The sequence below is a fragment of the Oryctolagus cuniculus genome, chromosome 18 (genome assembly GCF_051225735.1).
Source record: "Oryctolagus cuniculus isolate XC-2025 breed Fujian yellow rabbit chromosome 18, ASM5122573v1, whole genome shotgun sequence".
In the NCBI taxonomy this organism is placed as follows: domain Eukaryota; kingdom Metazoa; phylum Chordata; class Mammalia; order Lagomorpha; family Leporidae; genus Oryctolagus; species Oryctolagus cuniculus.
In genome coordinates, this window is record NC_142884.1 from 66,317,063 (window position 1) to 66,338,008 (window position 20,946).

General features: G+C 46.6%; 1 protein-coding gene across 4 annotated transcripts in view; it reads left to right on the plus strand.

Annotated features, from left to right (window-relative positions):
- Positions 1-20,946, plus strand: part of HYDIN (HYDIN axonemal central pair apparatus protein) — a 409,263-nt gene that overhangs the window by 247,318 nt on the left and 140,999 nt on the right. For all 4 annotated transcript variants that reach the window (XM_051847253.3, XM_070062720.2, XM_051847256.3 and 1 more), the window contains 5 exons: positions 12,867-13,007; positions 13,615-13,693; positions 15,882-15,992; positions 16,244-16,453; positions 18,923-19,060. In XM_051847253.3, coding sequence (XP_051703213.3) covers positions 12,867-13,007; positions 13,615-13,693; positions 15,882-15,992; positions 16,244-16,453; positions 18,923-19,060 — 679 coding nt within the window. The remainder of the gene's footprint in view (positions 1-12,866; positions 13,008-13,614; positions 13,694-15,881; positions 15,993-16,243; positions 16,454-18,922; positions 19,061-20,946) is intronic.

The window sequence follows — 20,946 nt, forward strand, 5'->3', positions numbered from 1 at the left end:
GCAGTTCTCAGAGATGGGGGCGTGGGCATCTTTGGAATTATTCTGCCTACATCAGTTATTGTCTTATTTTCCTTTTATTTGGAAAGCAGAAAGAGAGAGAAAGAGAGACAGAGGTTTCCCAACCAGTGGTTCACTCCCCAAATCCCTGCAATAGCTGGAGCCGGGCTGGCTGAAGCCAGGATCTGGGAATTCAGTACAGCTTTCCCACGTGAGTGACAGGAACTCATGTATTTGGGCCATCCCCTGCTGCCTCCCAGGATGCGCTTTGGCAGGAAGCTGGAGTTGGGAGCAGCACCAGGACTTGCATCCTGGTACTCAGATATTGGATGCTGAGCTTCCTTCTGCTACACCAGTCATCCACCCCTGTCTACCACAAGTATCAGTGCAGGACATTGGAGTTGTTAGGATCCTAACCTTCTTTGTGCTTTTCACAGAGTTGTAAAAATTAGATGCCCATAACAGTTAGTACTCAACAGTAGTGGGAAAGGTGGTAGTGGTGTTCATATTCCTCCAGCTCATTCTTGTGTGTTCCCATCCTACTCACCATAAAAGGCTGTAGAGAATATGCATGTGCAGAACACTGTCTGGGTGCTAAGGAGGGATAGGTGGCGCTAGGCACCAACGACCTTCCCCTGCACTTGGAAAACCAGGGCTCCACACTCAAGTGTCCCTTCTGTCTATTGTTTCGTGATGGCTAGCCACAGTGCTAGCCAGAGAACCATGACAGAACCTTGCCTTTAAAATGTTTGCATTGAATCCTTAAATGTTTGGAGAAAATCTTGTTGGCTTCTTTAAGAATCAAGTTGGCCTGAGCAAAAAGTAACCATGGAACTTGATAACAAGCAAGTGGGGATAGCTGTTGTGTTCCTTTCAGGAGAAGAAGTGGGAGGAGAAATTGGCAAGTGCAATCCTGAAGATGAGGTAAAGCCTCAAGGTTCTGAACCATCAAGGACCTTTGTAACTCAGAAAACTGTCATAGTCAATTTTACCAGGCGGGAGGTATTTTATAAAAGGAACAAATAGGACTCACCCAGGGTTCTGGCGTAGGATAGGAAAGGATGTGGAGGCTGGGTGTCTGGACTTTGGGTTCAAGGAACCAGGCAGATGGGTAGTACAGAGAGACGCAGGGGCTGCTGCGGGCTTGCTGGGGAGAGGAGAAAGGATCTGTGGCTGCAGCAGATCGTGCGAAAGCTCAGTGCACATCAGGCACCCCCTCCACAGAGCAGGAATTGTAGAAAGTAGACGCTCAGCCCCTTCAGCATGAGGCGTGTTGAGTAGGAGGGTGCTGGATGACACCAAGTCGACAACAGAAATCATTCTCAGGACCCAGGATAACAGGGATGCACTTAAATATTTTTCTACACAGATTCATAAACGCCTGTCATTCAATTTAGCTCTGTGTTAACCCAGTAGAGCCCCATGGCCCTTAGACCAATCTGTTCATTTAGGGACTTCAGAAAGGAAGAGAAAATAGCAGAGATGAGAATGAAAAGCTGCCTTTCCTGGTCCAAGGAGAACATGCCAGAAGTGGATGGCTTTCTGGCTTTGTCGCCCTCCATCTCTGTCCTTTTCACTTTGCAGATGAGGAGCGGGGGGCCTCAGAATAGCGTGCCTTCTCGTGTTAGCATTCTGCAATTCTAAGAAGAACATCAAGAATGGAACTTCTATTTAAAGGAGAGGCAAAATTAGAGGACTCCACAGAGGAGGCTGAGAAAAAGACGTGATAAGAAAATCAGAAGAAAAGAGCCACATAACCCAAGCAGGAATGTTTTTAAGAGAAGCATAGCAGAGGTGGCCACTCCGTTTCCAGTAACACGGTAGACTGAAATATCAACTGCAATCTTTTTTTACTTTTTAAGGCCTGGAAGCATGGATGAGCTGCCAGGATTTCTCACAGAAGAATTCCTAGGAAGATGAGCGTCTGTATCAGGATGCCACAGCTGCCCTAGCAGAGCGCCGCAGCTTGGGTGGCTTGTTTTCTCACAGCTCTGGAAGTTGTAAACCCGATAGGAGGATCTCAGCAGGCATGGTCCATTCCAGGCCTCTCTCCTTGGCTTGTTGATGATCTTCTCCCTGTGTTTTCACATCGTCTTCCTGCCGTCCATGTCTGCGACCAAGCTTCCTCTTCTTACAAGGACACTGGTCATGTTGGATTAGGGCCCACGCTAGTGGCTTCATTTTAATTAATTCTATAAAGACAACACAGCCACATTCTGAGTCACTGGGGTAGACTTCATTATATGGATCACAGGGAGTGAGGACTCTAGCAATGTTTACAATTCTTTAGCCATCAGAAACTATACAAGGACGCATTGATAGAGAAAGAGGCCCTAGTGGCCAAAGCCCATGAGTCAGGAAGAGTGGTGGCTGCATGGCTGGAAGGTTCTGCAGGGCCAGGACAGATGGAGCATTGTTGGCCTTGCTAAGAAGTTTGACTGTGTTCCAAAATGTGGTGACAGCCACAGGAGGGTATTTGTAAGACAGTGACATGAACTAATCAGAAGAACTGCCAAGGCTCAGGCCCGCAGAAACTAAGAGAGGCCATTCTCCAGAGATTCTCACCATTGGAACTTGCACTGGGAATACTTGAGACGGAAGGAAGATGTTCTCAGACGTGGTGCCCGAGAGGAGAAGATGACTTCTAAGCCAAGAAAATGGCACACTGAGGAGTAAACTTAAATTCCCACTGACTGTATAAAATAACAGCGATGCAGAATCCATGGGATAATGTAACATCAGCATAGGACTAAATATTAGACAATACAGAAGGGGAGAAATGAAAGCTTTTAAGGTCTTTGGGATGCTCAAGAAGAGGAAAAGGGTAAATGTTAGGTAGGTAAACTGATCATGGTAGTTAAGGAAAAGAAATAAAAGTATAGAAGAGGAAAAAGTAAAATGAGAGGGGGAAAATCCAAAAGAAATTTTTAAAATTTGGGAGTGGGTAGCATGCGAAAGATAATATCACAAGCGTTAAATAAAAAGTATAAAATAAAGTGACAGAAAGAAATCCAAATATATTGGTAACTAAAATCAACATAAATAAAACTAGTTCAGAAGAAGATTGTGCTTCTGGATTTTACTTGCAACTATATGTCATGCTTAAAGGACACATCTGAAAAATAAGGACGCAGAAATGTAAAAGTTTAAGAATGGGAAAAAATAGCAAACAAATACGAAGGAAGTCTGAGAAAGCTGAGAAATATCCAGCAAAACAAGATGATAGCTTGGTTTCTATACAACAGCTTATTTAAGGTCCTAGCCAGTGCAGGGAGACACAAAAATAAATAAAAGAGATTAGATATGGAAAGGGAGAAATAAAACTCCTATTTTGTGACTATCTACATAGAAAATACAAAATAATCTACAAACAAATTATTAAAATTAGTAGAACAGTGGGGATGCAGGGTTGAAATGAAACGATAAAAATCAGTTGTATTTCTGTATAACAGCAACAAATAGAAGATACAATTTTTAAGTAGTTAGGAGTAATTCTAACAAAAAACAAATATGTATAAAATAATTTTATTAAAAGTCACTAAGGAAGACCTAAATAAATGATGAGCAGTACTTTTTTCATCAATTTAAATGATCGATTCAGCATAGATGTCATGTCTCCCCAAAATGATCTATAGCTCCAACTCCAGTGGAGATCTTGATAGGCTGATCCTCAAATTTAGGCAGAAAAGTAAGGGGATAAAACTACCCAGCCCTCCCCCAGGCTGGGAAGTCTTTGCCCACCAGATATCAACTCCCACTATAGAAGCAGAATAATGTAAAAAGTGTGGTAGTTACGCACATATGGGCAAATAGAGTTATAGAACAGAATGCAGGGCAGAAACAGACTCATGTCTGGGAACATAACAAAACTGAAGTTGCCAACCAAGACGAGATGGCCTACCCAGCAAGATGATCCAAGGACAATCCTTTATCTAAATAGAAAAAAGCAAAATATGGGTTCCTAAACTCATATTAGACAGCAAGTTAATTCCATATGGGTTAAAGATAGCAATGTGAGCATCAATGTGAACGTCAAACTTTCTTAAAGAAAACATAAAGTAACACTTTGTCTCTAAATAAGAAAGAATCTCTTAAGATAGAAACAGCACAAAACAGTAAGGAAACTATTACAATTTTGCTATCAAATTTTTATTCATCAAGACTGAAAGGACAAGCCGCAATCTGAGAGTTTGTAGAATACATACCACCTTCAGATGATCAGTGGACATAACAAAGAATGCCTTCAAAGGAAAAGACACAACTGAATTTAAAAATGGCAGAGAATGATGAGCAGTTATTTCACAGAAGAGGAAATATGAATGGACAATAAAGAATAGGAAGATGTTCCAGTTCATTAGAAATCTTGAAAATGCGCCGCGGCTCACTAGGCTAATCCTCCGCCTAGCGGCGCCGGCACACCGGGTTCTAGTCCCGGTCAGGGCGCTGGATTCTGTCCCGGTTGCCCCTCTTCCAGGCCAGCCCTCTGCTGTGGCCAGGGAGTGCAGTGGAGGATGGCCCAGGTGCTTGGGCCCTGCACCCCATGGGAGACCAGGAAAAGCACCTGGCTCCTGGCTCCTGCCATCGGATCAGCGCGGTGCGCCGGCCGCAGCGCACCGGCCGCGGCGGCCATTGGAGGGTGAACCAACGGCAAAGGAAGACCTTTCTCTCTGTCTCTCTCTCTCACTGTCCACTCTGCCTGTAAAAAAAAAAAAAAAAGAAATCTTGAAAATGGAAATTCAAACAACAGGTAGGCATCAGCACATCCCACCAGACTGGACAGCATTAAGTGTGGCCACACCGAGTGCTGCTGGGGTCATGGAGAAAGAGCAGCTTAGACATTGCTGATGGCAGTGGAAATTGATACCACTCTTTGGAAAGCAGTTTGTCATTTGCTGCTAAAGTTGAAGGGCGCTCCCAGGGCTGTGCCGGTCTCCTGGCCTGTCTGGCTCTGTGGCACCTTCTTTAATTCTGCACCTGCCACCACTGTGTCCCCAGCAGGGTCCCCAGGTTGGCCCTTCCTCTCAGCTCTCCCAGGCCTCACCTTGCCCAGCAAACCTCCCTGTGGGGAGTCTCAGCCACACTTGCCAGAGGACTTTCTTCCCTCTGGTCCTCACTGGCTAAGCCCACCCCAGGGGTTAACTTTCCATCAGGCTGGGCTTCCATCATCTCATTTCCTTACCACTGACTCAAGAAGAAGAGGAGGGGCTGGCACTGTGGCATAGTGGGTAAAGCCACTGCCTGCAGTGCCGGCATCCCATATGGATGCCAGTTCAAGTCCCGGCTGCTCCACTTAAGATCAAGCTCTCTGCTATGGCCTGGGAAAGCAGTGGAAGATGGCCCAAGTCCTTGAGCCCCCGCACGCACATGGAAGACACAAAGGAAGCTCCTGGCTTTCAATCGGCTCAGCTCTCATTGCAGCCATTTGGGGAGTGGAACCAGTGGATAGAAAACCTCTCTCTCTCTCTCTCTCTGCTTCTGCCTCTTTAACTCTGTCTTTAAAAAAAAAAAAAAAAAAAAAAAAAGAGGAGGAGGAGCCCTTCCATTTTTATAAATTCATAAACAGGAAATACATCCATTGCTTTTCAAGGACAAGCGCTCTGTGCTTCCTTCTGTCAGTGATCTCCTCTCCCTCTTGATACTGGAAAGTTCTGTGTTCCTTTGTAATAATGAAACAAATATCTACCTCCTCGCACTCATTACAAATTGACATCAGTAGTACAATAAAGTCGCCTGTGAAAGAGAACAGTAGACCACCTTACACTCCCTCCTTGAGGTCCCCAGAGCGCTCCCAGGGTCCTCATCATCCAGGCCTCCTGTAGCGCAGGCACCTGGAACCTCCTGTCTTCCTGGGGTGGGGCAGCTGATTTATCAGATCTGCCTCTGGGGCTAATAAGAGGGCTGGATCAGAAACAGGTTCCCTGCCTTTGTATTGATCCTGTACACCCGGCAGGGGGACACCTACTGGGAGGGGAGGTTAGGCCTCTATTTGCTTTGTGCTTCACTTAAATGTTATCCCACTTCTATCTGCAATTCACATTAGTCCAATTTCCTGAGTTACCAGATTTGTGATCCCACAGATAAATGAGTTAGGCTGATTTTCATTTCAGTTTTGAGTGTTAACAAACCTTTGGTCCTGCTTTCATGCTATGAGGGAAGAATTCTAGCCACCTCACTCATATTAAAGATCCATTCTTTTTAAGGCATTTTCCTGCTAATGGAGAGCATGAGCCTTTTGGAGACTCGGCGTGAGCTCAGCTGGCTTTGAAAGAAATCAGTAGAGACGGTATGGGTGCATCTCTGAACCTGCGTCAGTGTTACATCTGCTTGGCTCATTTAGCGATCTCATTCTCAAAAAAGAGCTTATTTAACGTATCTACATGTTCATATCAATTAAAATCCCCCAAAGCTCACTACATCTACAGAAGGCCAGACAAGAAAAGAAATCAACTTGAAAATCCATGCAGTTTTGAAAGTATTTCTCAAGAGCTTTGAACCTGATGATGGGGGGATTTCACAGCCTGCCTGCTAGGCGGCCTTTCTGAGAGTGTGTAGCAGTGGGGCCACCTTCTGGAGCTTTGGTAGAAGTGGCTGTTTCACACAGAAACCCTCTGGCGGGCCTCCAGGTAGATTCCGGTCACCTTCTTCCACCAAGCTCACCTCACCACAGGCTCCTGCTGGAAGGTCACCCCTAGGATAAGGTCGGGGCCAGTGCCGTCTTCCCTCACCTAGATGAGAATCAGCATGGGTCCCTCTTCTCCCCAAGTAAGGTCCCAGGCCATTGTATGTTCTTAGTGGGGGTTGCCGTTACTTTTGACAGCAGAAGGAGTGACCGGCTGTGGGCGTGGCTTGTGTGAAGTAAATCTAGGAGAGCCCTCACCTGTTGATCAGGCAGCTTCTCCAGGAAAGGTGTTGGGGGCTGGAGGCCTGGTGTCCGTTCAACTCAGTTCAGCCTCAGTTTTGTCATCTGAAGACTGAGGCTAACAGAGCACCAACATTACGCAGCTGTTGTGGGATTAATTTAGGCTGTGCTTATTAAGTGCTTACTAGTAGCTGGTGGAGAGTAAGTGGTGAGTCAGGTTGGCTGCAGTCACTTAATCAGAGCTCCTCCCTGGCACAGTTGCTTTTCCGCCATTTGTTTCAATGACCTTCTGGCCACTGCCTTCTCATCGTTGGTTCTCAGCCTCGAGCGCACATCAGAATCACATCAGAGTTAGACAGTGAGAGAGAGAGAGAGAGAGACAGAGAGAAAGGTCTTCCTTTCCATTGGTTCACCCCCCAAATGGCTGCTACCTGGTCTCCCATGGGGTGCAGGGCCCAAGCACTTGGGCCATCCTCCACTGCCTTCGCGGGCCACAGCCGAGAGCTGGACTGGAAGAGGGGCAACCGGGACAGAATCCGGCACCCTAACCGGGACTAGAACCTGGGGTGCCGGCGCCGCAGGCAGAGGATTAGCCAAGTGAGCCATGGTGCCGGCCCACATCAGGAGCATTTTAAATCAGTAGCTGTGGTTGGCCCTCTGTCATCCCTAAGCCTCCCTGGGCAATCCCGATGGACAGCTGCAAGAGCCACTGTTTCAGAACTTTCAATTGCAACTCCTTTGGAGAACCTTTTAGAATATAGTTTTCAGGGGTCAATACCGTGGCACAGTGAGTGAGTTCACCACGTATGATGCTGTCATCCCACATCTGAGTACCAGTTCCTGTCCCTGCTGTTCTGCTTCCAGTCCAGATCCCTGCTGATGCTCCTGGGAAGGCAGTGGATGATGGTGCAGCTACTTGGGCCCCTGCCACCATGAAGGAGATGGAGGTCCTGGCTCCTGGCTTCAGCCTGACACAGCCCTGGCTTTAGCAACCATTTGGGGAGTGAACCAGCAGATGGAAGACTCTCTCCCCTGCCATGTGTCTCACTCAGTCTTAAATAAATAAAGTTTCCTACTCTAAGGTCTGAGTAATTTGAGTTTCAGCTATGCGATTATCTCTTACGAACTTCCGCCTTAGCACAGGTGGCCAGTTGGAAGTACTCTTGGACATAATAATGTCACAGAGCTAGAGAGGTTGCTTTCCATAGTGGGTGTGTGTCTGTAGCTGGCTTCCCTTCTCGTGTGGCAGAGTTAGAATGTGCTGGCAGAGGAGGCACTGGGCCAGCCCCATCTGTTTCTGTCTGTCATTTGCTTACCAGTGTGGGAAGATCAGCAAGTGTAAGACCACAAATCCTGGCAATAAACAGGAAGCGTGGCAGAGACTTTTGTTTGTGCCCAGGGAGCTTAGGGATTTTAATACAATTTAAAACAATATCATCTACTCCATTTAGAAATGAGAATTAGGTAGCCTGAGATAGTGGTTCTTGAGGTGATTTATTGAGGGAAGGCCTCAGGAGAAACTATGAGAGTAAAGACAGCAAGAAGGAGCTGGGCATGGGACGAAAGGGGAGAGATGGGATTTCAGAGTCTAACCTCTGCCTGGTCCTGTGGGAGCGCTGAAGTGTGGACTGCGTCGGAGTCTGTCCCACTCAGACGCAAGGAGACTGAGCTCTTGTAGCCATCACTGTCTTCACTTGGTCCTCTGCCTATAGGTGGAAGGCAGAACCTCACAGCAGCTCTGGGTGGGTGAGGCAGCTCCCATCAGGCCAGGACAATGCCTGTGTTCAGCCACCAACCACAGCACCTGGGGTTGGGGGGGAGGAGTGTATCATCATAGTAAAGTGGATCTAGCCAGTGCACCAACTGCATCTGCTACCACCACTGTACTGAAAGCATACTAAGCAGCATGTGCCAGACCTCTTTGTGCAGTCTGTTTGGTAGACACTCCCAGAGCCCAGGTCGGTGCATCAGGGAGGTCATTGTGTCTGCTGCACTGCCATGCATGGACTTCGGGGGATATCGACGCACATCTGCAGATGCCATGTCAGCCACAGCACACAACACCAGCCTGCACACGCGCCTGTTCTGGGGGTTTTGTTCTGGGAAAACACTGTTTCCAGTGAAGGGAGAACAGGAAATAAGTGTGGTGGATTTTTTTTAAGCTTGCAGCACAATATACTGTATTGATCCTTACCCAAGAGTTCAAAATAAAACATGAAGAGGGGAGCTGCGTATTTCACGCCAGCGCTGCTGCCAAGCTGCGGATCCGCGCACGCCTGACAGCCCCACAGCTCCAAGGGGAGTGTTTTTTTTTCTGGCTCCTCCAGTGACTTTGATGTAGGTAGCTCTGGAATTTGAGCAATATTGATTTTCCTTGTTTGCTACACATTCTCTCTCTCTTTTTTTTTTAATAACTGAATCTACTTCTGTTTGGGTCTGCCCAACAGGAACACAATCGTGTGTCCCTGTGGGTAAAATGGAATCTTATCCACAAAACTCTACCACTGTTCTAGTTAAAATTTTTTGGAGCAGTTTTTCTGATTTGAAAGCTAAGTGAGAAGCTTTCACTATCCCCCGCAGCTCAGCTCAGACTGTTAGCAGAAAGGGCTGTGTCAGCCCTCTGTTTCCAGAGACCTCTCACTTCCCCGGTGTCCAGGTACCATTGGCAGGAGGTGTTATTTCTCCTTGGATGTGCACACTCCACAGCTTCGTGTTTTTCCTTTACAGATATTCCCACGTGCTTTTTTTTTTTTTCTTCACTCAGCACAACATCCTAGGGGGTGCAAATTTTGGATGAGAACATGCTTTTGTGTGGGGCGGTGATCCTGCCAGTCTCCCCAGGCCTCTCTGCTGACCTGGGGTGATTTAATAAGTGCTCAGAACTGTCTTTTGTTGATGTCCACTGTGCCTAGCCGGTACGGCTACAGTGATAACCCCACATTCATTATCAGCTCCATCCTGAGCTGTCATGTTGCCATTCCTATCCACAGCGACTCCTCGGTCTGGCCCTTCATTAGAATCACCTGAGCCCTCCCTACCTGAGACCTGCCAAATCAGAATCCACCCAAGGTGGTGTCCAGGTGTCTTTATTTTAAAGAGTTTCCCAGTAGATTTTCCAGCACCTAGTACAACATGGATCCCTTGCCCAAAATTATGTGGTTTCAGCCTAAGGAAGGTAAAGTCAACTGGAGATAGCTCGTCTGGAACCAACCAAATGAAAGCTCATGAAAAACGATGAGATGTTTTTCTTGCTGCCCCAAGGCCACAGAGGTTGGAGTGCAGAACAACCAAGTTACCCTGCATGTTATCACAGTTCTGCAGGAAAATAAACCCAGACACAGATGGTGCAAGCCCAGTGTTTTCCCAACAGGAAAGTGGATCAAACATCCTTTTTTTTTTTTAATTTATCTATTTGAGAGGTAGAGTTATATATAGAGAGAGGTCTTCTATCTACTGGTTCACTCCCCAAATGTCCATGATGGCCAGAGCTGGATCAATCTGGAGCCAGGAGCTTCTTCCAGGTCTCCCATGCAGGTACAGGGACCCAAGGACTTGGGCCATTTTTCACTACCTTCCCAGGTCACCAGCAGAGAGCTGGATCAGAAGAGGAGCAGCCGTGTCACAGTTGGTGCCCATATGGGATGCTGGCACCACAGGCGGTGGCCCAACATGCTGTTCCACAGCACCGGCCCCCAATCATCCTTCTTAAAAAGAGCAAGCAGGGTTTAGTTCAGAGCCTTTACCTGGCAAGAAAATAACAGTGATTTTTTTTCTATTGATTTTTTTCAGTAGTAAGTAATACTGGGTTTTCTCTTATAGTGTCGATATAAAATTTTCCTTTAGAATAAGTCTGTTAATGAATACTATAATGTACTATTACGATGTAATCATTTGAATGGCTGAAATTAAAAATACAGAATGCCCAGAGTGAGTCAGAATGTAGACCAGTCAGTCTTCTAGTAGACTGCAAGCCGTGGTATAAAATAGCACGTCCACATCCACTTTGGGAAGCAGTCCAGCACTTTCCTGTAACACTGAACATACTTATGCGACACAACCTAGCAATCCCATTCCGAGGGATCCACTCAAAAGGAACAAAAACACAGCTCACACACAGACTTGTACACAAACATTCATAGCAACTTTATGGCTAGCTTCAAAAAGCTGCCAACAGCCCAGGTGTCCATCAGCAAGAGGAATAAATAGCCACACTGTGGACTGCTATTCAGTTTAAAAAAAAAAAAAAAGATTTCTGCTCCATGACACATGAGTCTCCAGAACTCCATGGTGAGTGCAAGAAGTCAGACATGAAAGAGTGCATATTTCTAATTCCATCTCTATGGAGCTGCAGGCAAACTTAATCTACAGAGACAAAAGACAGAGAAGTATCGGTACGGGGGACTGCTTAGCTTGATGAAAACCATCTGTTTGTTAATGTGGGTTAGTCACATGGGCAGACAGACAAGAGTACTTCAAAAATTCAGGGGTGAACGCAGCCAGCCAGTGGCCGCATGGTGAAGACACCAGGTAAGGCGCTCATTTCCCACATTTGGAAAGCATGGGCTCCATACTGACTGCAGCCTCCTGCTAACGCAGAGCCCAGGAGCCAGGGGTGATGACTCCAGGGATGGTGTTTCTGCCAGGAGACCTGCATGGCATTCCTGGCTTCCAGCTTCAGCTCCAGCCAGGGGCCATTGTGAACAGCTGGGCAGCGAACTAGTGAACGAGAGCTGTCTCTGTCTGTCTCTTCTCCTCTCTCTGCCTCTCAGATGGAGAATTTTTTAAAGTTCATGGAAATGCATATTATAAAAGCTATACATGTATTCCAGTTATTTTACCAAAACAAACATCTTTTAATCCCATTTCTCCATGAACTTTTTTAAAAAAGATTCATTTATTTACTTGAAAGGCAGAGTTATGGGTGGGGGTGGGGGACAGAGATATTTTCCATCTGCTGGTTTACTCCCCAAATGGCTGCAATAGCCAGAGCTAGGTCGTGCCAAAACCAGGACACAGGAGCATCTTCCAGGTCTCCCACGTGGATGGCAAGGGCCACCTTTCGCTGCTTTCCCAGGAGCTGGGTTAGAAGTGGAGCAGCCAGGTCACAAACCAGCACCCATACAGGATGCCAACATTGAGGCAGCAGCTTAATCTGTTACGCCACAATGCCAGCCCCATCCATGATATATACGTATATGTAAAATCATCAAACCACATGGTTTCAATGAGTGCTTTGTCTATATAAGTTATTCTTCAATATAATGGCTTTATTAAGTGATGCTCAGTTTGACAGTGGAATTCAGGAAGGAGCACTGAAGAACAGAGTGGAGAGGGACCGTGTCCTAAAAGCAGTGCAGGTGAAACACTGTGAAATAGTGGAAGGGTTTCTCCCCATGGGAAGATGGGGCAGTGGTGGGAGCTTCCAACACTCAGTGGGTTTCCTGCCAAGCCTCTGCAAACACAGGGGGCCAGCGTGAATATAGATAAGCAATGGGGTTGAAACTGTTAGCAAGGGCTCGATACGAGTAGGGGAGGAGTGGAGAGGAGTCCATAAAAAGCGTGTTACTCTGAGGGACACAGGAAGGCTGGGGGTACCTCACCCCCAAGGCCTGGCAAGTCAGTAAACCTGGACCAGGGCTCCAGCAGTAGCTGGTCCAATCACCTGTTTCCCCCATGGTCTACTGCTCAGAGAATTTGAGTGACAGCAGAGCTCACAATGGGCCCAGGACCAGGGTGTGGCAAGCAGGGCACTGAGGACACAACATTTTGGGAGGCAAGGTCAGGGTTGTCTGGGAGCAGCATCTGCAGGCGCTCATCCAGGCCTGGTTCCATAGTCAGCTCCAGGGCGTGGTGAGAAAAGGTTTCCAGAGCAAGTGAGACCTTAGTAAGATCTGGAGAAGGCTGTGCCTTAGAAGCTGAAAGCCCACCAGGAACTGATTTGCAGAAGTTGAGTGTGCCTGTGTCCCTCCCTGGCCCAGCCCTGACCCCTGCCCACCTCGTGCCTTCACAGGTTTGTGACGTGGCCAAGGAAACCCTACAGTACCCTCCTGTCGCAGATCGAGTCCATCCCAGCAACATCTGCATCTGCCAGCTTAGCAGTAGTCCCAGCAACAACGGAGTCCACGGAGATGGATTTAAGTGATTCTATTAAGTAAGTGCAAAGCCAGCACGCATGTTCTTCAACACGCCATCTTACACGCTCAGTACTCGTCCCTTGTTTGTTCATTCAGCCGGTCACCAGTCAACAGTGAAAGGAGTGCTTTCGTGTGTTAGGCCTGGACGAGGCATCTGGAATAGGGAGCTGAAAGTCATCTCCACCCTCGGGGGCATGCGGGGTCCTTACCCTGGGGGACTGAGTCCTTCCCGTCACATTGTCCTCTCCTTATGTCCGGGGTCTGAAGCCAGGATTGGGTCCAGGGTAACAAGCAGAAGGAATATGACAGTTCATCAGACGTTACTTCCACAGGGTAAAATGCTCCCTTAAGTGACAGGGCTTTATCTTGAGCACTTACCACACATCCAGAAATGGTCTGAAAAGCTGCCAGCGCTTCCTAGGACTTTCTGCAAGTTGGACATGGGTTTAATGGCTCAGGAATAAAAAGAAATTGGCCAAGTCAGAGGCCTAGATGGCACATTTGAGGGCAAGGGGCAACAGGGGTGTGGCAGAGGGAAGGGGAAGACAGGGTTGCTATTAGTTGGAATTGCGGGGTGGTGGCTGCCCTGTGAGTGATTCTCCACCTCTTCGTTCAACTCCTCAGGACCATCCTCGGTGACGACGACGCTGGGCCTGAAGAAAGAGAATCCAGAAAGAACAATGCACCTGCCATGATCTCAGAGGTATGGGTGCCTTTCCCCGGGAAAGGGCAAGTCAAGGGTCCTTTTCATACAACACAGGCAGAGTCAGGGGGCAGAGTGGCAAGTGCAGTGCTGGGGCTGAGCTGGCCAAGATCAGTTCCAAGCTAGACACTGCTGCAGCAGCCCCTCCAGGAGAGACCAGGACACCTCACTGCACAGATCTCAGTAACGTCCAAAAGGAGAGAGATTGTCCTCAATAACTGCAGTAAAAACAAAGAGACCATGAAAGGTTAAAAATTCATACCTTTAGATTCTGTAGATTCACACACAAAGATGTTTATTGCTATAGAAATAGTTTTAAAAATGGAAAAAAGTAATGAAAAGTAAATTACTGTATCCCGTGATGATACACAGTCTTTTAAGATAGTGTCTTATGTCACTAGCAGCGGAAAGAGGGGGTGAGCAGGCATCTTACAGACTTGGTAGGTGGAAGTAGGAATCACCATAACCTCTAAGACACACAACATGGCAGGTGCATCAAATGTAAAATTCGTAGTTCTCCTAGAAAATTATTCTGCAGGTACACCTCTCCCGCTATATAAAGACATGTGACTGTACTTGTACACTGCGGCTTTCCTTGTCAAAGCAAGAAAAAGTGGAAGCAACTTAATTTCACCAGTGGGAGACCAATGGATAAACTACACTGCATCTGCATAAGACATTAAATACTAGGAAGTCCTTCTTTGAAAAACCTGAGGATGTTCTCCATACGCTAATTTGGCACAGTTTCTGATATATTTAGTAAAAAATACTGCTTGCAAAATGGTGCATAGTGTGCTAACATTTATGTCAAGGAAAAAGGTACATAAAAACATCTAAGACTTATTTAACACTTATTACACAATTTGAACTGTTCCAAGCATTCTTTCTGCATTAATTCTTTTACTTTCCCAGCCACACTGTGAGGTGGATATTAAGATTTTTTTCTCCATTTTCACAATGAGGGGCCACATCCATGGAACAGTGGAGGTGGAAGCTTGGCCCTCACCCACTAGGTTACGTCATCTCCAGATACTCATATAGACACATGTACCCTTGCGTAGAATGTCTCTGCATGTATGTTTCGTGACGGCAGGAATTGTTTTTCTGCTTTGTTTACCAGTATCTCTCTAGGATCTAGAACTAGTTCATAGCAAGCCCTCAATAAATGTTATGAATGAAGAGAAAGCTAAGTGAAATGTATAAGAAGCTGGACAGTGATTACCTGGGGAGGGAAACTGGAGGGCTAGGGATAGGCATGGGAATCTTGTGCTTTTTCCCCGCATACCCTTTCGAACGTCTTAATCTGCATCACACGTGTGCTGACTGCCTCGCGTTAGTCTTTCACCTGGTGCTTGTGGAGAGTGCTCAGTCATTTGGGAAGGCAGCACTAATGTTATGATGCCAACTGAAGAATCAGAATGCAGCTGTACATACAGTATATAGACATACACCCACATCTACCATATTACCTAATAATCGATTTTGCTTTTTTGTGGAGCTTTCCACATTTTTTTCAGATTTTTTCTTAGATTGTAGACATGTAAGTAAATAAAACACATGCCTTTTAAATGTTAATTCTCATTATTCTATTTTCAAAGACATTTGTCATAGGAAATTGAAGAATACAGGAAAATTAAAGCAAAACCCCTCAATATCTTACTACAGACTTGGTAGGCGGAAGTAGGAATCACCATGACCTCTAAGACACACAACATGGCCGGTGCATCAAATGTAAAATTCGTAGTTCTCCTAGAAAATTATTCTACTTCAATTTTTAGCAAGCAACCTCCCTGATATCTCTATTTACATATGCAAATCTCTGAATGGACTTCGGCTCACAGCTTTGGGAACATGAGGCATATGTAATCTGATGTGAATGGAACTGCTTTTTCACTCAATAATATCTTGTGCACATCAGTCCTGGTCCATAAATAAGTAACCTTGCATCATCCTAAAGTGCCCCCTTATTGATGGACATTTAGTTTGCTTTCAGAGTTCTTTCATTATAAATTAAACTGAAGTAAACATCCTTGTGCATACACTTTGGGCACTTCTCCCTTGGGGAAAAAATGAACTATGTGTGCAACCATACACAACATACACTCTCTTTCTGTCAGGGGCGGGGAAGAGCGCACCGATGACCCCTTTCAGACACTTGCTAGATTTCACTTGCATCTTTCATTCCTAGGGAGCAAAACCTTGCTCTGCTGAGACAGAGAGGACGCAGAGCCAGCTGGAGTGTCCGGAACCCCCATGGATCTTTGAGCAGGATGAGATGCTTTCCATTGGGATAGAAGAAGTGAGTACCACCTCTGGGCCCTAAGCCAGCTGATGCTAACTTTTCTAACTGAGTCCCACATCAGACCTTCAGTCTCACTAGAGCACTGTTGCTGCCATCACCATCAGTATGTTTTCGGGGTGCTGGGCTGGTCCCCTCTAGGCCAACAAGTGAAAAGTCGGAGATTTATGTCTGCAAATGACCTGATTTTAGCTTAGCCCTCGCAGGCCCTTCATGCCAACAGCTGTTCTCATGTAGGACTCTCTCCGCAGGTGTTCGACATTCTGCCCCTCTACGGGGTGCTGCAGCCACACAGCAGCCACCAGATATCCTTCACCTTCTATGGTCACTGTGACATCGTTGCCCAGGCCAAAGCTCTGTGCAAAGTGGAAGAAGGGCCCACCTATGAGATAATACTAAAGGGAGAGGCATCCATAATCAACTACTCCTTCGACACCACATATATTAACTATGGATTACAGGTACTGCAAACCTGAGCCCTGGGCCCTGTCCTCTCCTGAGGCCCTGATCACTACAGCGTCACCATCACCCGGTCCTCGATCCCTAACCCGGACCAATCTCTGACTGCCAACTGTTTGCCTTGACATTTCACCCACTTTTCTCACCTTCTCCTGAAATTCATCACGTCAGACACTGACGTCTGTGACTCCCCTTTCAGCCCACAAGTCCCTCCCAGCCTCTGATCCTTTGCATAGCACTACTTTTGTCGCACCCTTGAGTTTAAGACCCCTAGGGCTTTCCCACCACACTCTACCCTTCAATGCTGTCCCCATTATCCTTCCAGCATCCAGTTTGCAAGTTCACCTGCGAGGGTCCCTCTCAGAGTCCATGGTCCCTGCCCTTCACCACTCCGTGGGGTCTCATCAAAGTCCTGCCTCAGTTACTACAGCGGTTCTTCCCACCCTATGATGTGCACCCAGCTCACCCGGAACATCATCCAAGTTGCAGACTCTGATTCAATAGGTCCAGGGTGGGGTCGGAGAATTTGCTTTGTGAGCAAGCTCCCGGGTGATGCACGTGCTGCTGGCCCCTAGACCCACTGCAAGCAAAGGGTTGAAGTGCACTCAGAGCCTCCACCACTGACCCATGTAAACACCACTGCCAGGTAACATTTCCCCAGATGGCATTCTCATTCCATCAGCCCTTGGCCAGTTAATCCCAGATTTGTTTGAAAAAGCAAGGTAGTATTGAGAAAAGAGCAGGGATTTGTATCCTGTTTAATCTCCAGTGAGTGTGACCTTGGACCCATCAGCCAACCTCTTGAAGCCTCACTGAGATAGCAGAGCCCATCATGCCAGGAGGTTGAGGTCGCTTAAGTAAAGCATCTGGTCACAGCTGTGCCTGGGTCAGAGCAGGCCTTCAAATGTCCAGAGTTCCTCCCTCTGTATCCTGAGGGAGCCATCGTCTTCCACCTGAGGAAGGGCATCCTAAGCCCCTTTATTAACTGATGCTCCTTACACAGTAAACTTCTTTCTCACAATTCCCCTTCATAGCCCATTCATCTGATTGTGGCCAAGCTGGCTTACCCTCTGGCCCCAGTGTAGCCCCGTTCCAACTGGCTGCCCACTTCCTCTTGTCTTATCCCTCTCATCTCCCACTCTGCCAACCCCAAACCTGAGCATCCTGTGAGACCCAGCTCAGCTTCCTCCCCCGCTTACTTATAGCCTTTGCCACAATATAAGTTACCTTCTGGCTTTTGTCTTGGAATAACTGCTAGTAATTCTGTCTATGCACCTTCTCTCCCCAGTTGTATTTCATTTTAGGTACTCAAACACCATATCTATAAAATTTTAATGAGGATTAGGTCCCCATAATATAGCCACTGCATTAGTAATTATTGAATTAATGTGTACTTATAGATAAATGATTGTGCCTAAAATCAGATTCAGCCGACATCTGTTGAGCCCTTCTCCCTCGTGTTGATCAGATAGACTTTTCTTTCCTTCATCACCTCCAGGGTCCTCTGGGCAACTGGATTTGGCTCAGTCTGAGTGTATTCTTTAAAACAGCTCATCTTTGCCCTAGCTTGTACTGAGGGCCCTGCAGCGGGCTTGATTTGTGGTTAGTGGACCTGCTAACCTAACTGGTGAATTACATTAGCAAAAGCCCAGGAAAAAGAACATACCTGGTCTGTGACATCCAGCATTCTCGAATAAATGAAAAAATTCATTCCAGAATGTTCTGAATGCCAAGCCTATTGTTTTTCTTACAAGATAAAATTCAAAAGGGAAGTCTTCTTAGTATAGGAAGCTTACTTTAAGATTGGACTAGAGGGCCGGCGCCACGGCTCACTAGGCTAATCTTCCGCCTAGCGGCGTCGGCACACCAGGTTCTAGTCCCGGTCGGGGCGCCGGATTCTGTCCCGGTTGCCCCTCTTCCAGGCCAGCTCTCTGCTGTGGCCAGGGAGTGCAGTGGAGGATGGCCCAGGTGCTTGGGCCCTGCACCCCATGGGAGACCAGGAAAAGCACCTGGCTCCTGGCTCCTGCCATCGGATCAGCGCGGTGCGCCGGCCGCAGCGCGCCAGCCGCGGCGGCCATTGGAGGGTGAACCAACGGCAAAAGGAAGACCTTTCTCTCTCTCTCTCTCACTGTCCACTCTGCCTGTCAAAAAATTAAAAAAAAAAAAAAAAAAGATTGGACTAGAGACAAGTTCCTGTGGTGAAGAAACGGAGGTACAGAGAGGTGAGAGGCTCACCCCCCACCCCGACCCCCACCAGGCCTGAATTAAGTCTGGTGTTAGGATGAGGGCCAGGTTTTCAGAGTTGAAGGGTTGTCCTCTGCCCCAGTGGGCACCTTTCTGTGGGGCCGAAACGTGCACCATCCAGGGTCTGTTTCACAAAAGTGAACTCCTGTCTCCATGAGGCTCATTGGTCCCTCACCCTTGTCAGGTGGTGGTGGTGCCACTACCCCTCCCTTTCTTCTCCCCTCAAGCTGTTTGACCATGTCACGGAGCATGAAATCACACTGACAAACCTCGGGAAGGTTGGCTTTGACTTCAAGGTTCTAAGTAACCACCAGTCTTCACCAGACATCCTTGTCCCAGGAGTGCCCTTCATCCAGCCTTCCTCGGTAAGTAATGGCAGGAGGGACCCGAATTCCACCCCACAAGTCACTCCTCCGGCCTAGGTGAGCATTCACTGCCAAGAGTATGGGTGTGATTGTCAAGAACTCTCAGAAGCAATTAAAAAATAAATCCAGGCCAATTCATTCATTTATTACACAAGTATTTTATCAAATTCTACATTAGCCAGTTTCTAGGCACCAGGGATGTGGCAGTGAACAAGACAGATACAACCCATGGGTTGTTTTCATGGAAATAAGAATCATTTCTTTCCACTAATGCCCTCAGCCCTCCCCCGTAACTCCCAAGGGCTTCCTCTCTACACTCAACACCAAATCAAAGCAGCTTCCAATTAGCAGCTGTGAGAGAGCCAGCAGGCTGTCATGGGCCAAATTGGCTTTAGAAGCAAGTGTAGAGATGGTTCCTTGTTCATACTTTGTTGATCTGCCAGTTTTAAGGAACTAAAATTTTCTCATTATGAAAATAACATTATTATTACAGAAAAAATAGAAAATATAAAAAAGGAGAGAGGGGTGGACATTGTAGCACCTTGGACACTCACATCCCCGTCAGAGTGCCTGGGTTTGGGTCCACGTCCAGTCCAGCTTCCAGCTAATGCCTGAGAAGGCAGCAGCTGTCACCCCTGTGGAAGACCCAGTTGGAGTTCTGGGCTCCTGGGTTTGGCCTGCCCCAGACCTGGATATTACAGGCATTTGGAGAGTGAACCAGTGGATGGACAATCAATACCTCTCCCCCACCCCCACCCCCATTTATTTCTGTCTCTGCCTTTCAAATAAAATGAGAATAAATTTAAGTTTAAATTTTAAAAAACCAAAAATGAAAATCTCTTATTCTCTGTAATGGTTTGTAAACTAAATCAGTTCTTTGCTTTTTGACAAGTTGACAGAACTTGGTTCTGCTGCCATATATTCCTTTTGAGGGGGTAATTTTTTTTACTTGTTAAACTTCTGTATAGGTACAGATATATTTAGAGTTGTTTTGAGTTCTGGTTCTTATTTTTCTAGAAATTATTTTTACAAATATGCTTCAATACAAAGATACTTTTAAAAAGTCCATGAAAAACATACAGTATGAAGCAGTTATGCATGGATTTCAAATTTCTTGCACAAAATAATCATCTTTTAATTGTATTTTTCTGTGAATTTTGTGAAGGCCCTTCAAATGTTAGCATAAAGTTTGCTCATAATCATCTATGATTTGTAAAATATTATTGATATATCTGTATTTATGAACCATTTTTCTTTTTTTAATCTTACTTTTTTTGGTGACCTATCATTATATTCTCAGTCAGTCTTGCCAGAGTTTTGTATATTTGTAGTCTTTTTTTTTTTTTTGCAAAAAAAAAACTGATGGTTACCCCTCAACCTGTAACCATAGTCTGAATTTTGTATTTCTCATTGCCTTTATTTTAGAGATTTATTTATTTATTTGAAAGGCAGAGTTACAGAGAGGCAGAGGCAGAGAGGGAGAGAGGGAGAGAGAGGTCTTCCATCTGCTGGTTCACTCCCCAGATGGCTGCAATAGCGTGAGCTATGCTGATCCAAAGCCAGAAGCCCAGAACTTCCTCCTGATCTCCCACGCAGGTGCAGGGGCCATGTGTATGGGATGCCAGCACTGCAGGCTCTTACCCACTGTGCCACAGCACTGGCCCCTGTTATTGCCTTTTTAAAAATGGTTTTCCACAAGTGGGAGCTTTTCCTGGGAATTTTCTCAGGATTGGAATAGCCGGATCGTAGTTTATGTTGTCGCTCCCCCTCTTCGTGGAGGAACGACACAGGACCCTGCGCTGTTCTTTCGTCTGCTCGGCCCTCCCCGGGTTTGCTGCTGGTTCTTCCCGGGTTGGCTACTATCCCTTCCACCTCCGTGGAAGGGC